Source organism: Macrosteles quadrilineatus, unplaced genomic scaffold (assembly GCF_028750875.1).
Source record: "Macrosteles quadrilineatus isolate MER2022 unplaced genomic scaffold, UCM_ALF_1.0 Scaffold_9__3_contigs__length_116548681, whole genome shotgun sequence".
Lineage (NCBI taxonomy): Eukaryota > Metazoa > Arthropoda > Insecta > Hemiptera > Cicadellidae > Macrosteles > Macrosteles quadrilineatus.
In genome coordinates, this window is record NW_026542602.1 from 46,529,608 (window position 1) to 46,549,678 (window position 20,071).

Genomic DNA, 20,071 nt, shown 5'->3' on the forward strand with positions numbered 1-20,071 from the left:
CAATTTGCTTAAAATGCGTTGCCCAAAAGATACCTGCGCCCTCTTCTACCCTTACTTGTGAGGGAATTTTTGTCACCCTTGCTTATTTATTAAAGCAACCTTGACTGTCTTAGCATCATTTCGCTTTAAAATCAATTTTAAAAAATCCATTGCGAACCTTAAACTAAAAAGCCAATGAGGCCCTGCTCTACTCCCACATACTATGAAAACAGGACAATCAGAATCATCAAGATGCGATCCTTGATTATGTGATACTTAGTCTAATTTCACAGATGGACCTATTTACTCAGACATAACAGTTTTTAGCTTTGTCTCTGACAAAGTATTTTTTAGCTGGTAATTTTGTATGAACTCAACTCGTATAAATGAAAGAGTTGTTAATTCTTATCAATAATAAATCTTTTCTATTGTCTACATATTTTTGGACCCAAATTAGTTGTTTACTCACAGAGTCGGCAAAGTCAATATTTCTTGATATTGACCAAAGAACAATTCATCTACAATGTATAAAGTTAATAGTTGCTATTCTATTTGAGGATATTTAAAGGTTGCAAAATAAATTAATGAGAAATCATAAAACCAAATGTTTTGCTATGGCTTAGCACAGCAATTCCTATAGTTATATTTAAATTTGTTTTTGTACGATCAATAAAAATAAAGAGTACATTATTGAAAAAATAATTAAATTTAACTAATGGTACATCAAACGACAACTAAACAGGGTTTTACTACATTCAAACTAAATGTATTTGTGCTAATTTAGTCAAAGTTAATACTCAAACAGTTAATAAACTATGATAAATTAATAATGTGCGTAAAATTAAGTTTTACTTAATTTTAACAACGATTAAACTCTGTTAACATAGTATTTTATTTTTATTAATGTAAAAGTATTCACAACTATCAACTAAAGGTTCTAATACACTTTTTTAATCAGTATAAAAGTGTAACACTAAGTATTATTTCTTTTACATAAACACATCTAAATGGACAAAGAATATTACATTTACATGGTTTAGAATAAATAATGACTAATGAGCAGGAACCCTAGCACCTAAAGTGTTATTGGATGGAAATTGCAGGACTGATAGTATCAAAGCAAGGCTATTGATGTTCTGGCGTTGTTTTCTAAAATAGAAAGTTTAATATAGCATATTTAATTTCTTGTATGGAAGAAAGTATGTGCAGTACTCAATTTTCAACATATATATATTTATTTGTCACTACTGCCTCGGAATTTTTCATTACAGAAATTAGTGGTTTACGTACCTCAACATAAAAATCCCTAAGGTAACTTTGGTAAGTAAACCTCTTATTATTTACTTTTTTTGTTGTTAGTCTGTCAAAAAGCAAATTTATCAATGGTTAATTGATTCCTAAAAATGTTTTGAGTATTTAAAAACTTTTTTGTTTTATTAGCGAATTTCCCATATAGGGAATAAGCTATTACCGTAGTACTCACGGTAAGACCTGGACCCGGGACCGATTTTTTTTTTCGTTTTGAGGTCCCTAGAGGTCAAAAACACCATCCGTTTAAATTCATATATATATATATATTTATATATATATATATATATATATTTATATATATATATATATATGTGTCCGTTAGCGCGATAACTCGAGCAAAAATGATCCGATTTTGATGAAATTTGGTACAAACGTGTAAACCTACGTTTATTCGAACGAGTTCGCGAACCAGCATGATCGGACCATGGGAACGGGGGTTTATGGGGGCTGTTATGGGGTAAAAATGGGTTTTTCCCATTTTTGACCCAAAAAACATAAAATTTTGCAATTTCTTTTGAAACTATTTTGTAGAGCTTAAAAAAACAAATAATTTAGTATATTGAAGCGTTATAATGCGCCTAATGGTTACGGAGAAAATTCCAAAAAATTGTAAATTTAAAATTCCCATGTTATTCTTATGGAGAATAAGTAAACTGTTGTAGTTTGCTTGTTTATAAACATATTTTGCCCAAATTTGGAAAATGTTTTTATTTCTTACTAACTATTAACATTTTACATAAAAAACACTTTTACCCTCCCTGTTGCAGCAAACCTAAGTATGTTTTAAACTGATTCTATTTAAATAGGGAATAAATGTGATAATTTTAAGGAGACATTTTAGTGTAAATCCATTCAGGGAAATGGAAATTCGCTTAGTCTGCAGGTTTGCTGCGGCGGGGGTATTTTATATATAATATAACCGATGTTGTTAATTAGAATTATGATACTATAAATTTTATTATTGTTTTCTCTTCATCTCATAAATGTACTCATAATAAACCTGAGTGACATAAACTATACATATATACAATTTGAAATTTCTGGAAATAAACCATTGTTTCCTTAAAACTGTACGAAGATCCGTTATGCATGCAAGATTACTTTATTTAATTACCACATCAAATATGAATTAATTAAAATGTATAAGCATGTAAAATTCAAATTAAGGTTCAATGTAAGAACACAGTATAACGTGTTTGTATAAGTTTTCCCAACACGTCTTATCTATCGTTCAAAAAGGTAAAAAACGTAGAAAAATAATACAAACATTTGTCCACTTGGTATAGCTTGGATACTAAATGCAAAAGCCAAGAGGTATTTCTGTTTCTTGTCTGGTTGGTAGAATTTTTTAGGGTAACAAATAGTCTTTAAATTGCAAATTAAATTAAACTGTCTCGAGTTGTGTAATTTAAGTTGGTCTGCCTTCATGTGATCCAACTGTTAAGGCAACTAGTTTACCTCAAGAAGACTTCTTCGATCTTGTAGGTTACGAGTTTTGACAAGTCGTCTTCAGGCCAGTAGTACAGTATAATTTTCTCCACTAAAGTCAAAATTCAATTCTCGGCACATCCACAAAACTTTAATGGGTCTGAACCGCTTTTCCTTGAAAGCGTTTTAACTAATTTAGACTTCAATATTAAAATTGCCACTTGGGTAGACACGAGAAAAAAAAAGTTGCCTTTAGCAGCAATTGGATTCCATAAAATCGTGTTTTAAACCAATTTATTAGTATTTCAATTTATTTTGACAAGGTCTCTGAAAGGGAGTCAATTTAAAATGGACATTAATACATAGTGTGTAGTAAATATTAATAAATGGTGTGTTGCCAAAACTATTGTTTTATTTATACCAGACTGCAACAACGCCTTCAGATTGAAAGGTAGCTAGATTGGGAGCCTACTGTAGTTTCAATCTTTACACATTAAAAGCTAATCTGAAATGACAAATTACTGTAGTTCATAGCAATTTTTATGTCAAATAAATGTTTAAAATATGGAAAACTTAAAGAGAAAATACCATTTTTACTATAGCAAACTCTGTGAGGTCCTTATTGAACTATCTTATAAGTAAAAATTGGCTTCAGTTAATCCATGTAGATGGGATGTCTAATTTAATTTCCGAAATCGATGGTTGAAGTTAAAGGACCTTTCTGCGGGTTTTTTCACCAACCAGACAAGAAATTACAAGAACTGGATAATAAAAACTGTATAAAAATTTGTACAAGTTGGTTGAACAGTTTAGATGGAGGCAGGTAGTTTTACCTCCCGGGGTGTTTGTTGGTTTTCTACGACCCAGACAGACCCACTTGTGCCCTTTTGTAGGATGTGAATGAGTGCCTTGGCAACAGCTTCTACCCTGAAAACAAAAGACAACTTTAGAAGTCGATGATTTTGAACTGCTGAAAACACTGACAACCTGGTAGGTCAAAAAGATTAACAATCCAAGCTAACTTTTAAAAAACATTGTTGATCTTAGTTTTTTTAGTTGTGTTTTGTAATTACCATACATGATCTTGTTATAACAGTACTGATAATAGATAGTCCAATGAAAAAACAAACTGGGTCTAGAATCGATGCAATTCTAACAATCATTTTATCATATAAACTTAATTTCCAAGCAACGCACAACGCAACTACTTACGGTTGATGAACCCTGTTGTCGTAGTCTCGATGATAAGCGGCTTCGTAGTCGGGGAAGAGGAGACCTTTCTTAATTTCATCTGCATTGGATTCTGTCCGAGTGGCTCCAGGACATAGAGCCATCATCCTTACACCCGACAGACTCATGTGGAAAGGGTCCTGTGGAAATTATACCCATGCAATGTTCTCATATAACTTTACACAAAATAAACAATGAGTAAATTTATTTTATAAGTAAAATTAGTTACTTAAGGAATGGAATAATGGAACATACCTACCTAAAAGAGAATGGAGCTAGATACAAAATGGCGTTATATTTAGAGGTTTATTTACAGTAAATGAAAGTGTAATAATATTTTGTTAGGGATGAAGAGGAGTAGTTAAAGACAACAAGAGGGGGAGTATATTATTAACGTAGAAGAAGAAGGCGGAATTAAGATAGTAAACAAATTCACTAAGAATGCTAGAAGAGAGAATGTCAAAGAAAAAAGATGTGTGAGAAGGATATCTAGAAGAGGACAAATAGATGAGGGAATAGCAATGTGAAGAAGAGAGGGAAAAGCAATGTGGAGAATAGATGATAAAAGAGCGACATGAAGAAGAAAGGCAAGTGCAATGTGGAGAATAGAGGAGGGAAGATTGCAGATGGTAGAAGAGGGGCATTGAATTAGGAAATAGCTGGTCCAACATAGCTACAAAAATCATCTTCCTCCATTATGCCCTCACCCTACCATTCATGTTCAGTCTAAAACTTGCACTTAGGTGTTTTTACCTCTCTACTAACTAATGAATAATGTGGTTAAAACTTTATCATCAAGCATATTATCAGTGCTTCAAACCTGACTACCATTTTAACTGATTTATTGATTGGAAACATTTCGTTAACAAATTACAATAGAACTCAAAATAACACAGGTGACTTACACCAAGAGAGCGAGTGAAGCCTATGATGGCGTGTTTGGTGGCCGTGTAGATTGGCACACAAGCGCAAGGTTGGAGGCCAAGTGTGGACGCTGTGGTGATAACAGTCCCTCCTCGACCTCCGCGGTCCTTGCCAAGGAACCGCAACGCCAGCAATGTCCCTCGTATCACACCATTCTGTACGGTCAAAATAAATAAGTGTGCATTGTAATAAAATCCAAATTGATAAAGTCAATGGTTGAAATTTGTAAACTTGCTTTGAGACCCTTAAATCATCATACCAGTCACCATAGACAAAAACTGGTCATCATCAGAGCTCTCTAACTGTGTCGGATGATTAACGATGTTATAAATCTATCACCATAACATCGTTCATATCATAAATAAGGTTACTGACTTGTTTTGAGGTTTCAACCCCATTTTCAAATACTTTTCTTCTTGTCAAACATAAATTACTCAGCACTTGCCTTTGTCAAATTTTAATAGCTATTTACCTTACAAGTGTAGTAAGAGCGTTTTTACATCACGCAGGTGAATGTTGTGAAACGAGCGGAAGCGAGTTGCATAATTTACTGAAGTGATGTAAACACGCTCTTGCGTAACGTGTAACGTACAAGATTTTACCTGACCCGACAATATACAGGAGGTTACGAACAATATTTTTCATCATCCGTTTCACTCATCTTCTAACAGTAACGTTCATTTACAAACAAAAGCTAGGTTAGGAAAATTCTTCAAAACATAACAATAAAATTCAAGCGCACAGCTGATTTCTAGCGTTGAACGTTGTTGGCTCCATAGAGGTATATTTTTTAAGTTAAGCACTCAATGTTATTTAAATGGGTTTCATTACATCACCGAGTGAGTTTTTTTCAACTTTACATCACTCGAGAAGTAACGAAGTTATATACATCACGCTTGGGATAGGGAAGTTTAACATGGCGGGTTAGGTAAAATACTTTACAAATAGTACACACAGGAAGAAACATTTACTTTACAACATTTACAACACACGAGGCCGGCCATGTACAAAACCAGATTCATTATCTACATTTTGTAAAATTTTGGCAATCAGTACTTTTTGGTGTTTACCGAGGGGCGAGGACAAACGCACAGACAAAAGTCAAAAACCATCTCTTATTCATAATATTCTTCATAACCACAACCCTAAATGGTACAGTTTCTAATTGAAGAATATCTGATTTTGTTATCCATTGACCATCTGCCAAGTTAAAAGAAAACTTATAAATACTTATCAAAACTACAAAATAAACTTCTGTGCATCAAAACTCACTAAATTAACATCCACTTCTAGTTCCCAGAATCTGTCGTTGAAAATGCCAGCGTTGTTTATAACGATATCAAGGCCTCCGAAAGCTGATATGGTCTTCTGGAAGGATTCTAAGAAAATGCACAAAAGTATCAGTGAAATTCCTCAAAAAACGCTGATAACTCATCAATTTGATATCATTAAATTTTCTTAATATAATAAATGTAAGCCTGTTAAAAATACAATTTTACTAAGCGTATTTTCAGTTGTTTGCAAGGGTTTTATTCTAATAGTTCCAGCAAGAGGTTTCAGGTTTGTTGGGGGCATAAGGAAGAGGAAAAAAAGGATGGAGGGAGAGGGAGAAAATATCTCTCGGACCCATAGCATGTCACATGCAAACCACTGCTCTGGTTCTATTATGAAAAGAAATTTACATTTAGATACATACGAAGTAAAAAGAACAATTTTAATACATTAAAATATTTTAGTTTTAAATATTTTCTTTAGTTTTTTATCAGTGGGAAGCCCAGTGTCACTTTATTATTAACGTCATGTGGTTTAAGCTAATAATGCAGGTATAGTTCGGCCGCTTAGAAAACGACCTGCGCGCTAATGCTAAACCAATGCTGGAGGAGGTCGCTTTCTAAGCGGCCGAACTATAGTACATGATTCTGTAATGTTAAATTTGCTATTACACCTAAAATTAAGAGGGAAGATTCCTACCTTCGAATTGAGGATAGTCTGTGACATCACATTGACAAAAGAGTGCTTTTCCATGTCCATACTTTGTACACAATTGATCTGCCAACTTCTCCCCAACCTCAGCATTCAGATCACATATTGAAACCTGGAAATTGATGAAGAAATGAATAGGTACAGTAATTAATTTTTTATTTAGCTATTTATAAAAGTGATTAGGCTACATAGGAGTTTTATATGAAAATATAAAGTCATTGATGTACAGTTACTGTACCAGTACCCATATATGGTTTATAATTGTCATTATTGTATTTTTAACCTCTTAAATATGACATTCTATAATTATTTTAGTTTCCAGTTTTGATATGATAAAACCTAACAGCTATTTTATTTAAATGATATCTATACATATATGAAATTAGCTTTTTGTCTGTATATATTTTTGTTATTTTTACATTTTATACATTAAGGGAGCCGAAAAAAGTCTTATCTCAATTTCTGTTTGTCTGTCTGTCACGGCCCAGAAGGCATTTTACACGGCCTTCTCCTGAAAAACGACAACAAAACAGGTCGGTTTCATATTAATAACATTTGGAACTTCAGAGGCCAGTGGGGTGGAGCCCAATGGAGCCCTCGTTAAAAATTTGTACTAGTCCATATCTGTTATATTGGTTCAATTCCTACAACATTTCAGCTCAATTAATTATTCTTGTAGTTTTCCCGTGATAGACTAACTGATGGAATATAAAATATCAATACTTTCTAATTTTATAATATCGTACATAACATCATGAGATGGGGATACAATACTAACTAGAAAATTTATGTAATTTTTCTGTAATAAAATAAGCATTCAAAGTGTTTACTGTTTACGAATATATTTTGTAGTAAAACACAAGATATGCACCTAACAAACAAACCCCTGACTCACTCCACAGGCCTATTGATTTTAACCCGGTAACCTAAAAGCCCGCAATACAAACCAAAACGTTACTTCAAATAAACACAAAATCCGTAGATACCGAATGCTCATGCTCAAAGGTCTACTAGGCCCTATTTAGCTGTAAATATTATAGGTTAAATTCAGTCATGGAAAGCTTGATCGATTGGGGTAAATGAACGCGCCTACCTTGTTGTAGGCCTCCATACGAAGTTATAAAAACCCCTAGTACAGTCTCGTATATAAGTTTACCTTAGCTCCATGCCTGAGAAGTTCCTCGCAGTAAGCTCTTCCTATTCCGGCCGCAGCTCCTGTTATCAAAGCAACTTTCCCTTTCAAATCCATCCTTCAAGAAGAGCAACAAATGCTTTCTTCATCAACCCCGTCGCCACTCCCCGACTGATCGATGCGCAGGCGTCCAGGGTTGGCTACGTAAGGGAGGTTTTCCCTGCTTTGGGAAAATGTGGTCCCCTACAATGACAAATGTCAGCTTTCTCTCATTTGCGTCATGTAGTATTTTTTAGTAATTATGGCTAGGGAATCAATTGTGGCCAAGCCTAGTAATGTGTAATTTTTTGTTTAATTTTATTCAAGAAAAATAGTAAACAAATTTAGCACTAAAATATTTTTTATTTGGGAAACTCATTAAAACATCGTAGTCTCAATAATACAAGTAACTTAAACGTGAACTAAAAAAAAACACCAATCTAATGAACGTTCGCAAATAATATCATGATCCTAATGGGTTTAACAAAAAGGAATTCTGTTTTTGTATCTCATTTACGAATCCACTTATACTAAGAAACAATACTTTTTACAATTACTTATAGTACCTATATCATTTGCACTTTGAACTCCGATATTTTAGACTCTACATTTATTTGATAAGAGCCGATTTTGTAGGTCTAATAAAATAGGGTCTATAGTAGTAAGCTACTAACATTTAGCTTTATGACTTAGTAATTTTGTCTTGTAGATGTAAACCATTTTATTGTCAACGTAATCGGCAGTCATCGTTTTTATTCGTCACTTCATTTCATGAGTTGTTCCAAACAAACTGGTGTGCGCCAAAGTAAGGCTTTCTGTACTAAAATCTGTGCGTACAAGGAAGCCCACTTTGACGGAAGGTTTTCTGTACTATAATGGCTGTGCGTGCCAGGAGGCCAGGAAGCCCACTTTGACGGGTGTCCGTTAAAAAAAACATTTGTTGTAAACAGCCCCAATCAGCTGACACAGACGATCAATGGTTAAAAACATGTGTTTCTTGAGTTCCATTGTTGCATTGCTGTTAGTCTTGTTTCGTTATTTTCAACTTCCAACCTCACCATTATATTCCAACGTCACCATTCACAATGATTGCAAAATTCCATTTGTTACTGAAGAAGTTACGAGCTGCAGTAAAAAATACATCTCAAAGCTTGAGTATCACCCGAACCATTTGGCATTTGGCCCTCAACCTCCTAGACAACAGTCAACATGTCTACAGACTAAAAAGAGAAAATGTTTTAGACCTTCCGACTCAATTTGTACAACAGCTCTGAAATTTATTTTCTTTGTTTTTTTGTTAGTGCTAAAGCTGTTTAGCTGCTAACTCATGCATTCAAATTTTTATTTTATTGTTAAAAATGCCATAATATTTACTTATTTTAATGCAAAACAGATTGTTAATAAAACTGTTACAAAAAAAAAATTTCAACTGTTGGATTAGGTTAGGCTACGATCATCATTTATTTAGTTAGTTCTTTTGTTTTGGTTGGTAAGAAATGCTGATCATTTCATTTGTGGCTAGCGGCTAATGGAAATCAGCCTGATGCATGCTGCATTTTAAAGTAAGGTTTGAGGAATTCTATGAAGGAAAGTCTTTGAAAATGTTCACAGGAATTTGGGGGGACACTAAAATTCAATGAGAAGACTGGACGGGCTGTTTCAGTAAATACATGAAATAATCAATAAATAGTTTTTATGGCCCTGGAAGAAGACACAAGTACTAAAGTATTAAAGGGATATAGCTGTCACATATACTGTGTTGGCCTTGCAAAAAGTTCAGTGTTGAGGTGTTTAAAGTAGTTGTTTTCTTTTCCTATATCCAAGGGGGATTTTTCATTAAGGGTTTTTGCAGTAGATTGTATTTAGTTCATCTGTTTCTCTCCAACTTTTTTTACAGAGAAGATGTTTTTAATTCCCACAATAATCACTTACAGGCCAATTAAAACTCCCATGAGATATCACAATGAGACATAAAGTGTGATTTTTCTCAATGTTTTGATCAGTGGTGTTATCATAAAAATCATGGCATGGGATAAATGGAAGAATGAGGGAGGTGACAAGAAAGAGGTTTGATTGTGTCATACAATGGAAAATTTATAAAATTATTGTTTTAACTGTAAACATTCTATCTTGTTAGCTTTTTCATATTTAATTTGTTTCCTCATTTACATCAACACATTCAACGAGTTGTCACGTTAAATGGTTCTCAGTTGTGTTGTTTATTTTTTTGTATTTTCATGTGTTAATTTATTAAAAATATAATTTACTAAAACTGTTCAATGTAAGCCTATTTATTTGTGTTTTAACCATTTTTAGCTACATGCTTTTTAATTTTGGTTTAAAAGGTTCAAAATTAAAATTTATTTGTAAAATATACGAGTGGCGGATATCTAGGAACAAAGCATATTTTATTTCTAAATTTTATCGTAGTTTTTATCCCATAAAGCCATTTTCTGGAATTTGGCACATTACTTATGGGACACATGTATAATAAAAAATAATGTTTTTCATTGTTCATGGTAGAAATGGTAGACAAACGCTAGTGTGTTGTTTTGCTTAATTTAATCTGGACTGACAGAAACTAATACGAAATAAACTGTATTGATCCCACATAAAATATATTAAAATGTTTCAATTTAATTTTCCTCCAACACAATCGGATGAATGATCGCAGAGATATTAAAGTTCAAACTGGAGTTATCACAATATTTGTAATTCTCAACAGTAGGAACAAATTTCAACTAAATACAGCCCTAGTCTTAAGATCTTCATCACAATAAGTGTAATATTTAGCAGGAGGAAAGACAAAGACAACCAATAAAATGTATGAATAGAGAACATTTATTCATAAACATAAAATAAAACATCTTTGCATGTTTTGAGAGGAAAAAAAACAGGTTTATATTCTCTCATATAATTGCATAATCAGTACGCTATGAGATAAACCTAAGAAAATGTTAACAACATAAAATCTTTAAAACTAAACGTACTTATATCTCTAGAATAAACTGTTGTGCTACTTGACTGAAGGCAGCTGATAGAAATGAGAACATAAAAACATCAATAATCATCAGAATCAATATGAATCTAACAAGGTTTATGGAACCGCAAAGTATTTGTACACAACTTCTAATGATCATTTTGTACATACCGTACCCTAAGTTTTAAAACATGTGCATATACATTTTTTAAATAATTTTCAGAGCTGAAAAAGAAAGCCAAAATACTCCTTTAGCACACCATTAACGTTGACTTTAAATAGTGCAGACCTATTGGAAAATCTGAGGCGAGTTCTGATTCAGTTTCAATTCAGCTACTTTTATGAAAGTTTGAAAGTGTGCATACCGGTCTTGCAGAATTGAATTATCAATCAATTGAACTTGACTTCTAATTTAGACTTCTAGTTGTTGGTTCTGTCTCTTATTTTAGGGTAGTTTACTATTTTATACATTAGTTGAAATACTAGAAGGTGATCAATACTTTACATTAGATTGTTACATTAAGTCAAAAGTCAAAATAGTTAAATATAAAATTGTCTTCGGCTAGTCTATAACAATGATAATTTTCAAGGACATAATCTAAGCTATAAACTTAAATTAGACACATGTAATCAAAATAGTATTTAATGTTAGGTAAAAGACCGTTTATTTTGACAAATAAAGTAACTTCTACTTTATGATATCAATACATTTACACCGTTCAATACAATACACTTATTTTATTAATCTGTAAAAAACACAAACAATTACAACGACAACAATTTTTTATAATGAAAACTTGGCCCTACTTAAAAAAAATCAAATATTATTTGTTTAAATAGCTTTGTTTCATCTCAAGTATGTATTCTGATGCAAATAGAACTGTAGCTTGTTATTTTTTTTTTAAAGAAGATAATACTTTCTAGCTACTACAATTTGTGGTAGTAATTAAAAAAAACAAAATTCAGATCTTATCTCTAGAGTTGACTTTACACATTAAAACTCACTCACTAAAGTCTTAAATAGTCTAATACACACTCGATGCCATCTTCTGTTAACCTACGATCTTCAAACGTGAGGTGTTTTTATGTCTTCAATCCTCGTAAGTCTCTGCGTAGCATGGCCTGTAAGAAAAACATTTTATGATAATCTATATTGCTTTGAACTACACGAGCTAAAATGTGTATTAAAAAACATTTCATAGGTTGTAGTAGAAGTTTTCCAATACAGAAAAAAATCTTGTCAGAGAAATATTTTTTTCTACAGCTAAAAATGGAAGTCAGATTAAGTAAGCAAAATTTAAACAATCCCTGTGACATTAATTTTCATTCCATTAGTAGCACATCCATGATTATTTCTTTGTTGCGAGGCGAATTCAGCAAGGAATATGCCATATGTTGCCATATGTTGCACAGAGTCGATATGGCTCATTGGATAGTAGCCTATTACTCGCCTGGTAATCAGAATTTTGACTGTTCGATGCTGAAAATCACTAGCTTTTGATTGGTTTGAAACTTAACTTAGCCGTGATTGATTATTAGGCTTTTAAAAATTGTTTTCACTAAAAATACCTGCTTATCTTTTAGTCAGTTACAAACATATCATCTAATTCATTTAAAAACCTTAATAAAGATTAACCTTAAAATCCACACATTGGGGTGCCACAAACGTATAAATGAAATCTACAATCAGTTTACTTTGTTTGTGTCTAACAACTTAGTGCCTTAAATTGCATGCATGAATTGGGGTTTTCTATACAAAAATTATGTTGTATTTTATTTTAACTTTTAAAATGTTCTTACTGTAATGTCACTCAACGTTTGGAAACATCTGTTACGAATTTATGATCTGTGGAGTGCTTTTACAATAGAAAAATTTTACTATTGTCATTGACTTTGGATCCTGTAAAAAAATTAAACAACTGTGTAAAATCTAAAACATGTTAAGTTGTATGTTCATGTGCTGAAGGCATTAAAGGGCTTTGATGGTGATTCCATGTTTCTCTCAAAGTGTGTTGATGTACAATATTCTCTCTTATTTGAGGTTTAAGTTTAAGGCACACTTTGCTCTTTGCTTATCTTACCAGTGAGCAATAATTTGTGTAAAAGTGCAAATTTGTTTATCCAAAAGCCAATGGTTAAATCTAGGTAGAACAACTGTTATGTACCTTAAGCCACTAATATTACGCTGATTGCCACGTCTTGAGCTTAAAGGGACGAAACGTTTTGTCGCTGATCGTTCTCTCAGCTCTTTCCTATTAAAGTCCTTGGCCTGAAAATTAATGATAAACAGATTACTTTAAAAAAGCAAGCATAAATTGTGTTTACTTAACAAGAGTTTTGTTGCACTTTCGTAATCATCACTAACAGGACACACTGTTAGGTCCTATGCGGACCCACGACACAGGAGCCCCTAGTAGAGTAAACAAAAACCAGTATTTATATGTTGGAAAGGAAAGTTTAGAAGTTTATAAAAATTTCAGATTTGACTTGTAAAAGGTTACTTTGTATATTCATCAGATGGTGTATCTTGTTGTTTTGGCTTAGTGACGAATCACTACCAATGGCAACTAAAAAACTGTCATACAATTATCAGTTCTGTTGTTTGGGCTGCAGAAACAAAAACTGACTATTTAAACTTCATACACACACTTGAATATTTTAAGTAATTACAATCACCTTAAGATACAGAGGAAACATTCAATGGTACACTTAAGTCAAGTCTAGCATCTAGTCACTTGTGTCTAGTACAAATTCTATTGGTGGTCCCCTTCAGCAGTGTGAATCTAGATGCCAAAAACTAGATTCTGAAAATCAGCATGACTGACAATCTTGTTGCAAATAGTCCAAAATATTTAGTTTTGAGGAGCCAGTATGAAGTATGACTCCATCTCCAAGTTTCTCTTCATTGGGTCCAACCAAAAGCTCTAAAAACAAAAACTTACCTTATCAACCTTTTCCATGAACTTTTCAATGAGCTCTTGACAATCCAAATGTGCTTCAGGCTCCCAAGTGTCGTCTGCGGGTTTGTATCCCTTCCATCGGATGAGGAATTCCCGGGTGCCATCCCTTCTTGTGTGAACTTCAAGAATTTTTTCCACCTAAAATAGTAAAAGAAGTTAGGATTAATGGACACAAGTAATTTTTTTTTTAAGAGATGGACTCAAAATTAAAATACCCCCGCCGCAGCAAACCTGCAGACTAAGCGAATTTCCATTTGACTGATTGGATTTACACTGAAATGTCTACTTAAAATTATAACATTTATTCTTGATTTAAATAGAATTAGTTTAACAAGTACTTAGGTTTGCTGCATCAGGGAGGGTAAAACTGTTTTTTTTTTTGTAAAATTTGAATAGTTAGTAAAAAATAAAAACATTTTCCAAATTTGATCAAAATATGTTCACAAACAAGCAAACTACAACAGTTTACTTATTCTCCATAAGAATAACATGGGAATTTTAAATTTACAATTTTTTGGAATTTTCTCTGTGACCATTAGGCGCATAATAACACTTCAATATACTAAATTATTTGTTTTTTTAAGCTCTACAAAATGGTTTGGAAAGAAATTGCTAAATTTTAAGTTTTTTGGGTCAAAAATGGGAAAAACCTATTTTTACCCCATAAACCCCCCGTAAACCCCCGTTCCCATGGTCCGATCATGCTGGATCGCGAACTCGTTCGAATAAACGTACGTTTACACGTTTGTACCAAATTTCATCAAAATCGGATCATTTTTGCTTGAGTTATCGTGCTGACGGACACATATATATATATATAAATATATATATATATATATACGAATTTGAACGGATGGTGTTTTTAGCCTCTAGGGACCTCAAAACGAACAAAAAAATCGGTCCCGGGTCCAGGTCTTACCATGAGTACTACGGTAATAGCTTATTCCCTATATGGGAAATTCGCTAAAAGAATAAAATATTTAGGAGTAAAGTTTTACATTTTAAATTGATAAGCAATATCCTTAAAGGCAGACATGGTGTCTGCTAAACCTGGTTAAAAAATTCAAGGAGTTTTCCAGGAGAATTCAAGACAAATTCCTGAATTTTAAGAGCTACTATTGGAACCCGCTCAACAAATCGCAACCCGCTAATAATAATTTAATATTATTATTAATAATTATTGTTATTCGAATTTGAAACAAAACTTTTCCAAAGAAAAGTATTTTATACAGGTTCGAATATTTTATGATTTCAGAGACACAGATAATCGTCTCCCGCGATCGCGGCAATACCCGTAAGCATATCTTGCGGTTTCGGCGACACCGATAATTGTCTCCCACGATCGCGCCATTCCCCATGAGCATATCTTGCGGTTTCGGCGACACCGATAATCGTCTCCCGCGATCGCGGCAATACCCGTGAGCATATCTTGCGGTTTCGGCGACACCGATAATCCTCTCCCGCGATCGCGGCAATACCCGTGAGCATATCTTGCCATTTCGGCGTCACCGATAATCGTCTCCCAGGATCGTGGCAATACCCGTGAGCATATCTTGCGGTTTTGGCGACATCGATAATTGTCTCAAAACAAAAGCTGTAGTGTTTCGGTTAGCCGACGATTCCGATGACCGGGCTCCGGATTCCCGAAGGTTTGGGTGGATTCCTGGAGTTTTCCAGGACATTTCAAGGTAAGATAAAATTCCCGGAGGTGTCCCGGTTTACCCGAATTTCCCGGAGAGTAGACACCATTCAGGAATATAGGTTGGCCAAAAAGTCTAGGCCTGCATTTTGTTTAGTCTTAAACTTTTTTTGTATTGTATACTGATTTTATCTATAAACTGGACATTTGTTTAGTCTGCACATTTGTTGCGGCAGGGGTATTGTATTACAAGAACGTGGACTTACAGCTTCAAAGTAGCCTACAATCTACAGTAGACTCCCTCTTATCCGGACACCTTTAAACCGGACATCGGTTTAACCAGACTACACTCGGCGGAAATGACTTCTCTTTAACCGGACAATTTTTATCAGCACATCGGTTTAACCAGACTAGATCGGCAGGAAGTGGACGGTACTGAAACGACCGTTCTCGTGGGAAAGATTGGCGACCAGTGGTCACGTGTCTAAATACAATGCTCTCCTAAGTTTAAGTCAAATACGCATTTAAATGGTCCGTTTGAACGAGTTTTTGGGGACGTCGGTTTAATTGGAAAACCCATTATCAGGACTGGCCTCGATCCCGAAAAGTCCGTTATCAATCATGGAGAGAAGGACGCTACCTCGGTGCATATTTTAAAATTCAAATAGGCCTGCCGGTATGAGTGAAGGATGAATGTAGAATGGTGCGAGATCATCTGTGTTCCTGGCTTTAGTGGCTTTGTTACTGACTAAGATTAGCTGTTTCCTTAGCCACTGATTGTTTATTTATACCAATTATCAGGAACAGCTGGATCTAGTTTAAATTTTCAAACCATCAAAAAGCTACTGACATTTCTCATGAATGATTCTATTGACTAGTTGTGTACTTATTTAATTAAAAAAAGATTTAAGAAGTTGAAAGTTGTTTGGTTGACTTAATGATATACCATCCAAATCAGGAGTGTGTAAGCTAAACGGAAACCTATTGAGACCTAACTAATTTAGTGTTTATCTGAAAAGGAAACACTTGAAGAATTAGATGTATTGAATGGTGAAAAATATTAATGTCACAGAACTTACCTCATAATTCTTACCGTCTGTTACCGGTTCATCATCACTATCATCTTTTTTGGATTTCTTAGTTTTTGTTATTTCTTTTTCTTTCAAAGATTTTCTTTTTTTCCCTTTGGCATCATGACTCTTTTCTACATTGTTTTCAGCGACTTTTTCAACCTCTTTTGTAGATTTCCCTTTTTTCCCCTTTACTTTGCTTTCTTCTTTTTCTTCTGCTTCATTGAGTTCCTCTTCATCTGATTTTTCAGTACTAGCATCTTCATCATCTGATTTGGATTTTGATGGTTTACCTGATTTTTTTGTCTTCTTTGATGACTTCTTATCTACTTTCTTACTTTTGTTTTCATTAATCTTTTTGTCTTCTTCTTCCTCGTGAGGCTCTTCTTCTTCTTCTGCTTCATTGAGTTCCTCTTCATTTGATTTTTCAGTACCAGCATCTTCATCGTCTGTCTTGGATTTTGATGGTTTACCTGATTTTTTTGTCTTCTTTGATGTCTTCTTATCAACTTTCTTTCTTTTGTTTTCATTAATCTTTTTGTCTTCTTCTTCCTCATGAGGCTCATCATCAGAGTTTTCTTCGCCGAGGTGCTCTTTTTTGAAAGCATCTAATATTTCTTTGCAGGATTGTAATGCAGATTCATTTTCCCAAGTATCATTATCTTCTGTATAACCCTTCCATCTTACCAGGTATTGCCTTTTACCTTTGAAGATACGGGTATGAGTGATTTTCTCAACCTGTAAATATCATAAATTTAATTAGTCACAAATTAATGAATTGCTTCTTTAAAACAACATCTAAAACAACTCAGCACTTTTTTAGTGATTTTCCCATTCAAGGGAATAAGCTATCGCCGTACAGTTGGGTCTCATGGTATGACCTTGACCAGGGACTGATTTACTTTTTTTATGTCTCTAGAGGCCAAAAACACCACCCGTTAAATTTCATATATGTAGGCCTAAATATACATAAACAGTATATAGGCTATAGGTCCATTCAAGTTTACCACGATAACTCAAGTAAAAACTATCCGGTTTGATGAAATTCAGTGCAAACGTGTAAGCCTACGTTTATTTGAACGAGTTAGTGGACCAGCATTATCAGACTATGGGAACGGAGGATTACGGGGGTTTTATGATTGAAGTAAAATTATGTTTTTCCCATTTATGACCCTAAAAATTTACCCATTTACGGCCCAATTGAAGACTGAGAGAATCAAAACCGGAAGGGTAATATGTAGCCTATGTTACTTTAGCCTATAAAGAAAAAGTTACAAATAGATTGACATAAATCAACTAACTTAGTCCTAATTTAGTCAATTTTGATTGTTACCGGTACTTAAATTAACAGCATTATTATAACCCTAAGTAACTTAGACTTCGGATTGTAAGTTTGGGTCGTTTATTTGCGTTCCTCGTAGCTTCATCTTCACAGATTAGGCCTAACTTAATAGTTTATCTTAGTTATTACAACGTGTATTACAACTTGGGCTCATTCAAACTGTTGGTCATGCCAATATCTCGGTAATTATATCAACCTCCAAACCTCACCTGAAATTTAAATTTTTATTTTAAAATGTCTGAATTTTCACTTTTATTCCAAAAAATGGTTGTTGTTTTTCTCAGAAACGACCCGTTTAAGTAAGTTACCCGGAATATAGGAAATACCGGTAGGTACCCCGAAAACATATTTTTACCAAAAATGACATTGCGGGTACTTACTCAAATTATAACCAGTAGAGCGAGCTCAACAAGAATATCCAACAATTTTCAGGATCCGATGGATATTAAAGAGAGAAACAGCCTGAAAAGTGTCGGCGAAAAAAAAAAGAAATCTGCGTAAACCAATCATATGTGGGTATTCAAATTAACAGTAAAAACGAGTTAAACAAGAATTAGCAAGAATTTTCAAATCAAATGGATAAGTTATTAACGGAGATACAGCCGGAAAAGCGGCAGAAAATTGAGTTAGCGCCAAAATTACCAAAACTAGATTAAGTAAGGTTGAGTTGGGTTAGGTTAGGACAAGACAATTTACTGTAACTTATTGGTCTTAAGAGCAACATGGCACTCTGTGGCAACAGTCACGTCTGACACCCAGCTACAAAACGCTTCTGCTTTTCTTCACGTTTTTTATTTCCGCTGCCACTGCTATCATGAAAATTCTCTCACCCAGCTAAAACGGGACCAGATAGGCCTAGTGTGAGTTAGGCTATACATAAGAAATTACTTGCGTAATCTTAGCCTTTAGGCTGCTTACTTATAGATGCCTGTTTAAGTTACTTAGACCTATGAACATAACAAGACAATGTTTCCCAACTAAAATGCAGGCAAAACTTACTTATTCCTAACTTAAGAAAGGGACCTTAACTAAGAAATGAGCTCGAACCCTCTTACTAGAAATAGGCCTAAATTGCATTTGCTTTACTTACATCATAGTTTGTGTTATCATTTTCTTTATCAGTTGATTCGCCTGCTCCTTCACTGTCTGTTGAACTGTTTTCTTTTTGCTTTTTGGCTTCTTCCTTCTTTTTGTTTACCTCTTGTTTGGACTTTTTAGCTCTAGCCGATGTTCTAGCCATATCTATAGATCAACCAAAGCGTCACTCCTAAGTTTTACCAATAAGCTATTTCTAAGCCCTACCGTTCTTGTTTGGACCTGAGAAGTACACAATAATCCTTTATCGGATCGACAAAGTAAAACTAAGCGAAACCGGTATAAAACAAGATGAAGAGAAAGTAATTTGACGTATTAATCTTAATCTGAAACGTTCCAAGTTCCAACCAACAAGAATAACAACAACAACAACTAACTAATAAATAATAAAAACAAACCTTTCTTTGTGTGTGACCGTGACGCTTGTTGTCGTGTCGGTGTATCGGAGAAAAGAGGCGCCGTGTGGAATGAGTGGACGCCGTCGCCGAGGAACGCGGCGGAGACGGGAGAATACGAGAGAGAGAGAGAGAGAGAGAGAGAGAGAGAGAGAGAGAGAGAGAGAAAGCAAGAGAACAGAGAAAAAAAGAGACGACGCGCTGCGCCGCTGTAGAAGGCCAAGGCAACAATTAACTGTGTGCCAGAGGACGAGAGGAGATCAACAAACGAACAAACTTGAAAACAAATATTATAGATTTAAACCAGTTTTATAACAAACAGTAAAGCACGAAATAACTGCAATGTAAAACACCGAAAGATATACGGAAAACTTTAAGCTGTAGAAGCTCAACATCGCTGTATTCTAGATTTAATTTACACAAATCCATCACGGATACCAACTGGATTAAGATTCTGCGATAGAGATAGTAGGAAGGTAAGTCTACTTGCATTATTCAAATGCAATGGTAGTAACAAGACCAGGGTTTGTTTAGACTGTTCCCTTTCAAACCGTAAAAAATGCC

General features: G+C 34.1%; 2 protein-coding genes across 2 annotated transcripts; both read right to left on the minus strand.

Moving 5' to 3' along the window:
- Window positions 1–2,245: 2,245 nt before the first annotated feature.
- LOC129002746 (15-hydroxyprostaglandin dehydrogenase [NAD(+)]-like) lies at window positions 2,246–8,145 on the minus strand. The gene is made up of 6 exons (XM_054430776.1): window positions 8,012–8,145; window positions 6,844–6,967; window positions 6,145–6,251; window positions 4,854–5,027; window positions 3,931–4,088; window positions 2,246–3,645 (listed from the first exon to the last, which is right to left on the minus strand). The coding sequence occupies exons 1-6, from the start codon at window positions 8,102–8,104 to the stop codon at window positions 3,528–3,530; spliced, it is 774 nt and encodes a 257-aa protein (XP_054286751.1). The 5' UTR covers window positions 8,105–8,145; the 3' UTR covers window positions 2,246–3,527.
- A 2,699-nt stretch (window positions 8,146–10,844) lies between these two features.
- Window positions 10,845–19,593, minus strand: LOC129004057 (M-phase phosphoprotein 8-like). Its single transcript, XM_054432436.1, has 6 exons — window positions 19,511–19,593; window positions 19,108–19,259; window positions 16,685–17,413; window positions 13,949–14,104; window positions 13,172–13,275; window positions 10,845–12,128 (listed from the first exon to the last, which is right to left on the minus strand). Exons 2-6 carry the CDS (start codon window positions 19,255–19,257, stop codon window positions 12,098–12,100), a joined length of 1,170 nt encoding a protein of 389 aa, XP_054288411.1. The 5' UTR covers window positions 19,258–19,259; window positions 19,511–19,593; the 3' UTR covers window positions 10,845–12,097.
- Between the last annotated feature and the right edge of the window lie 478 nt (window positions 19,594–20,071).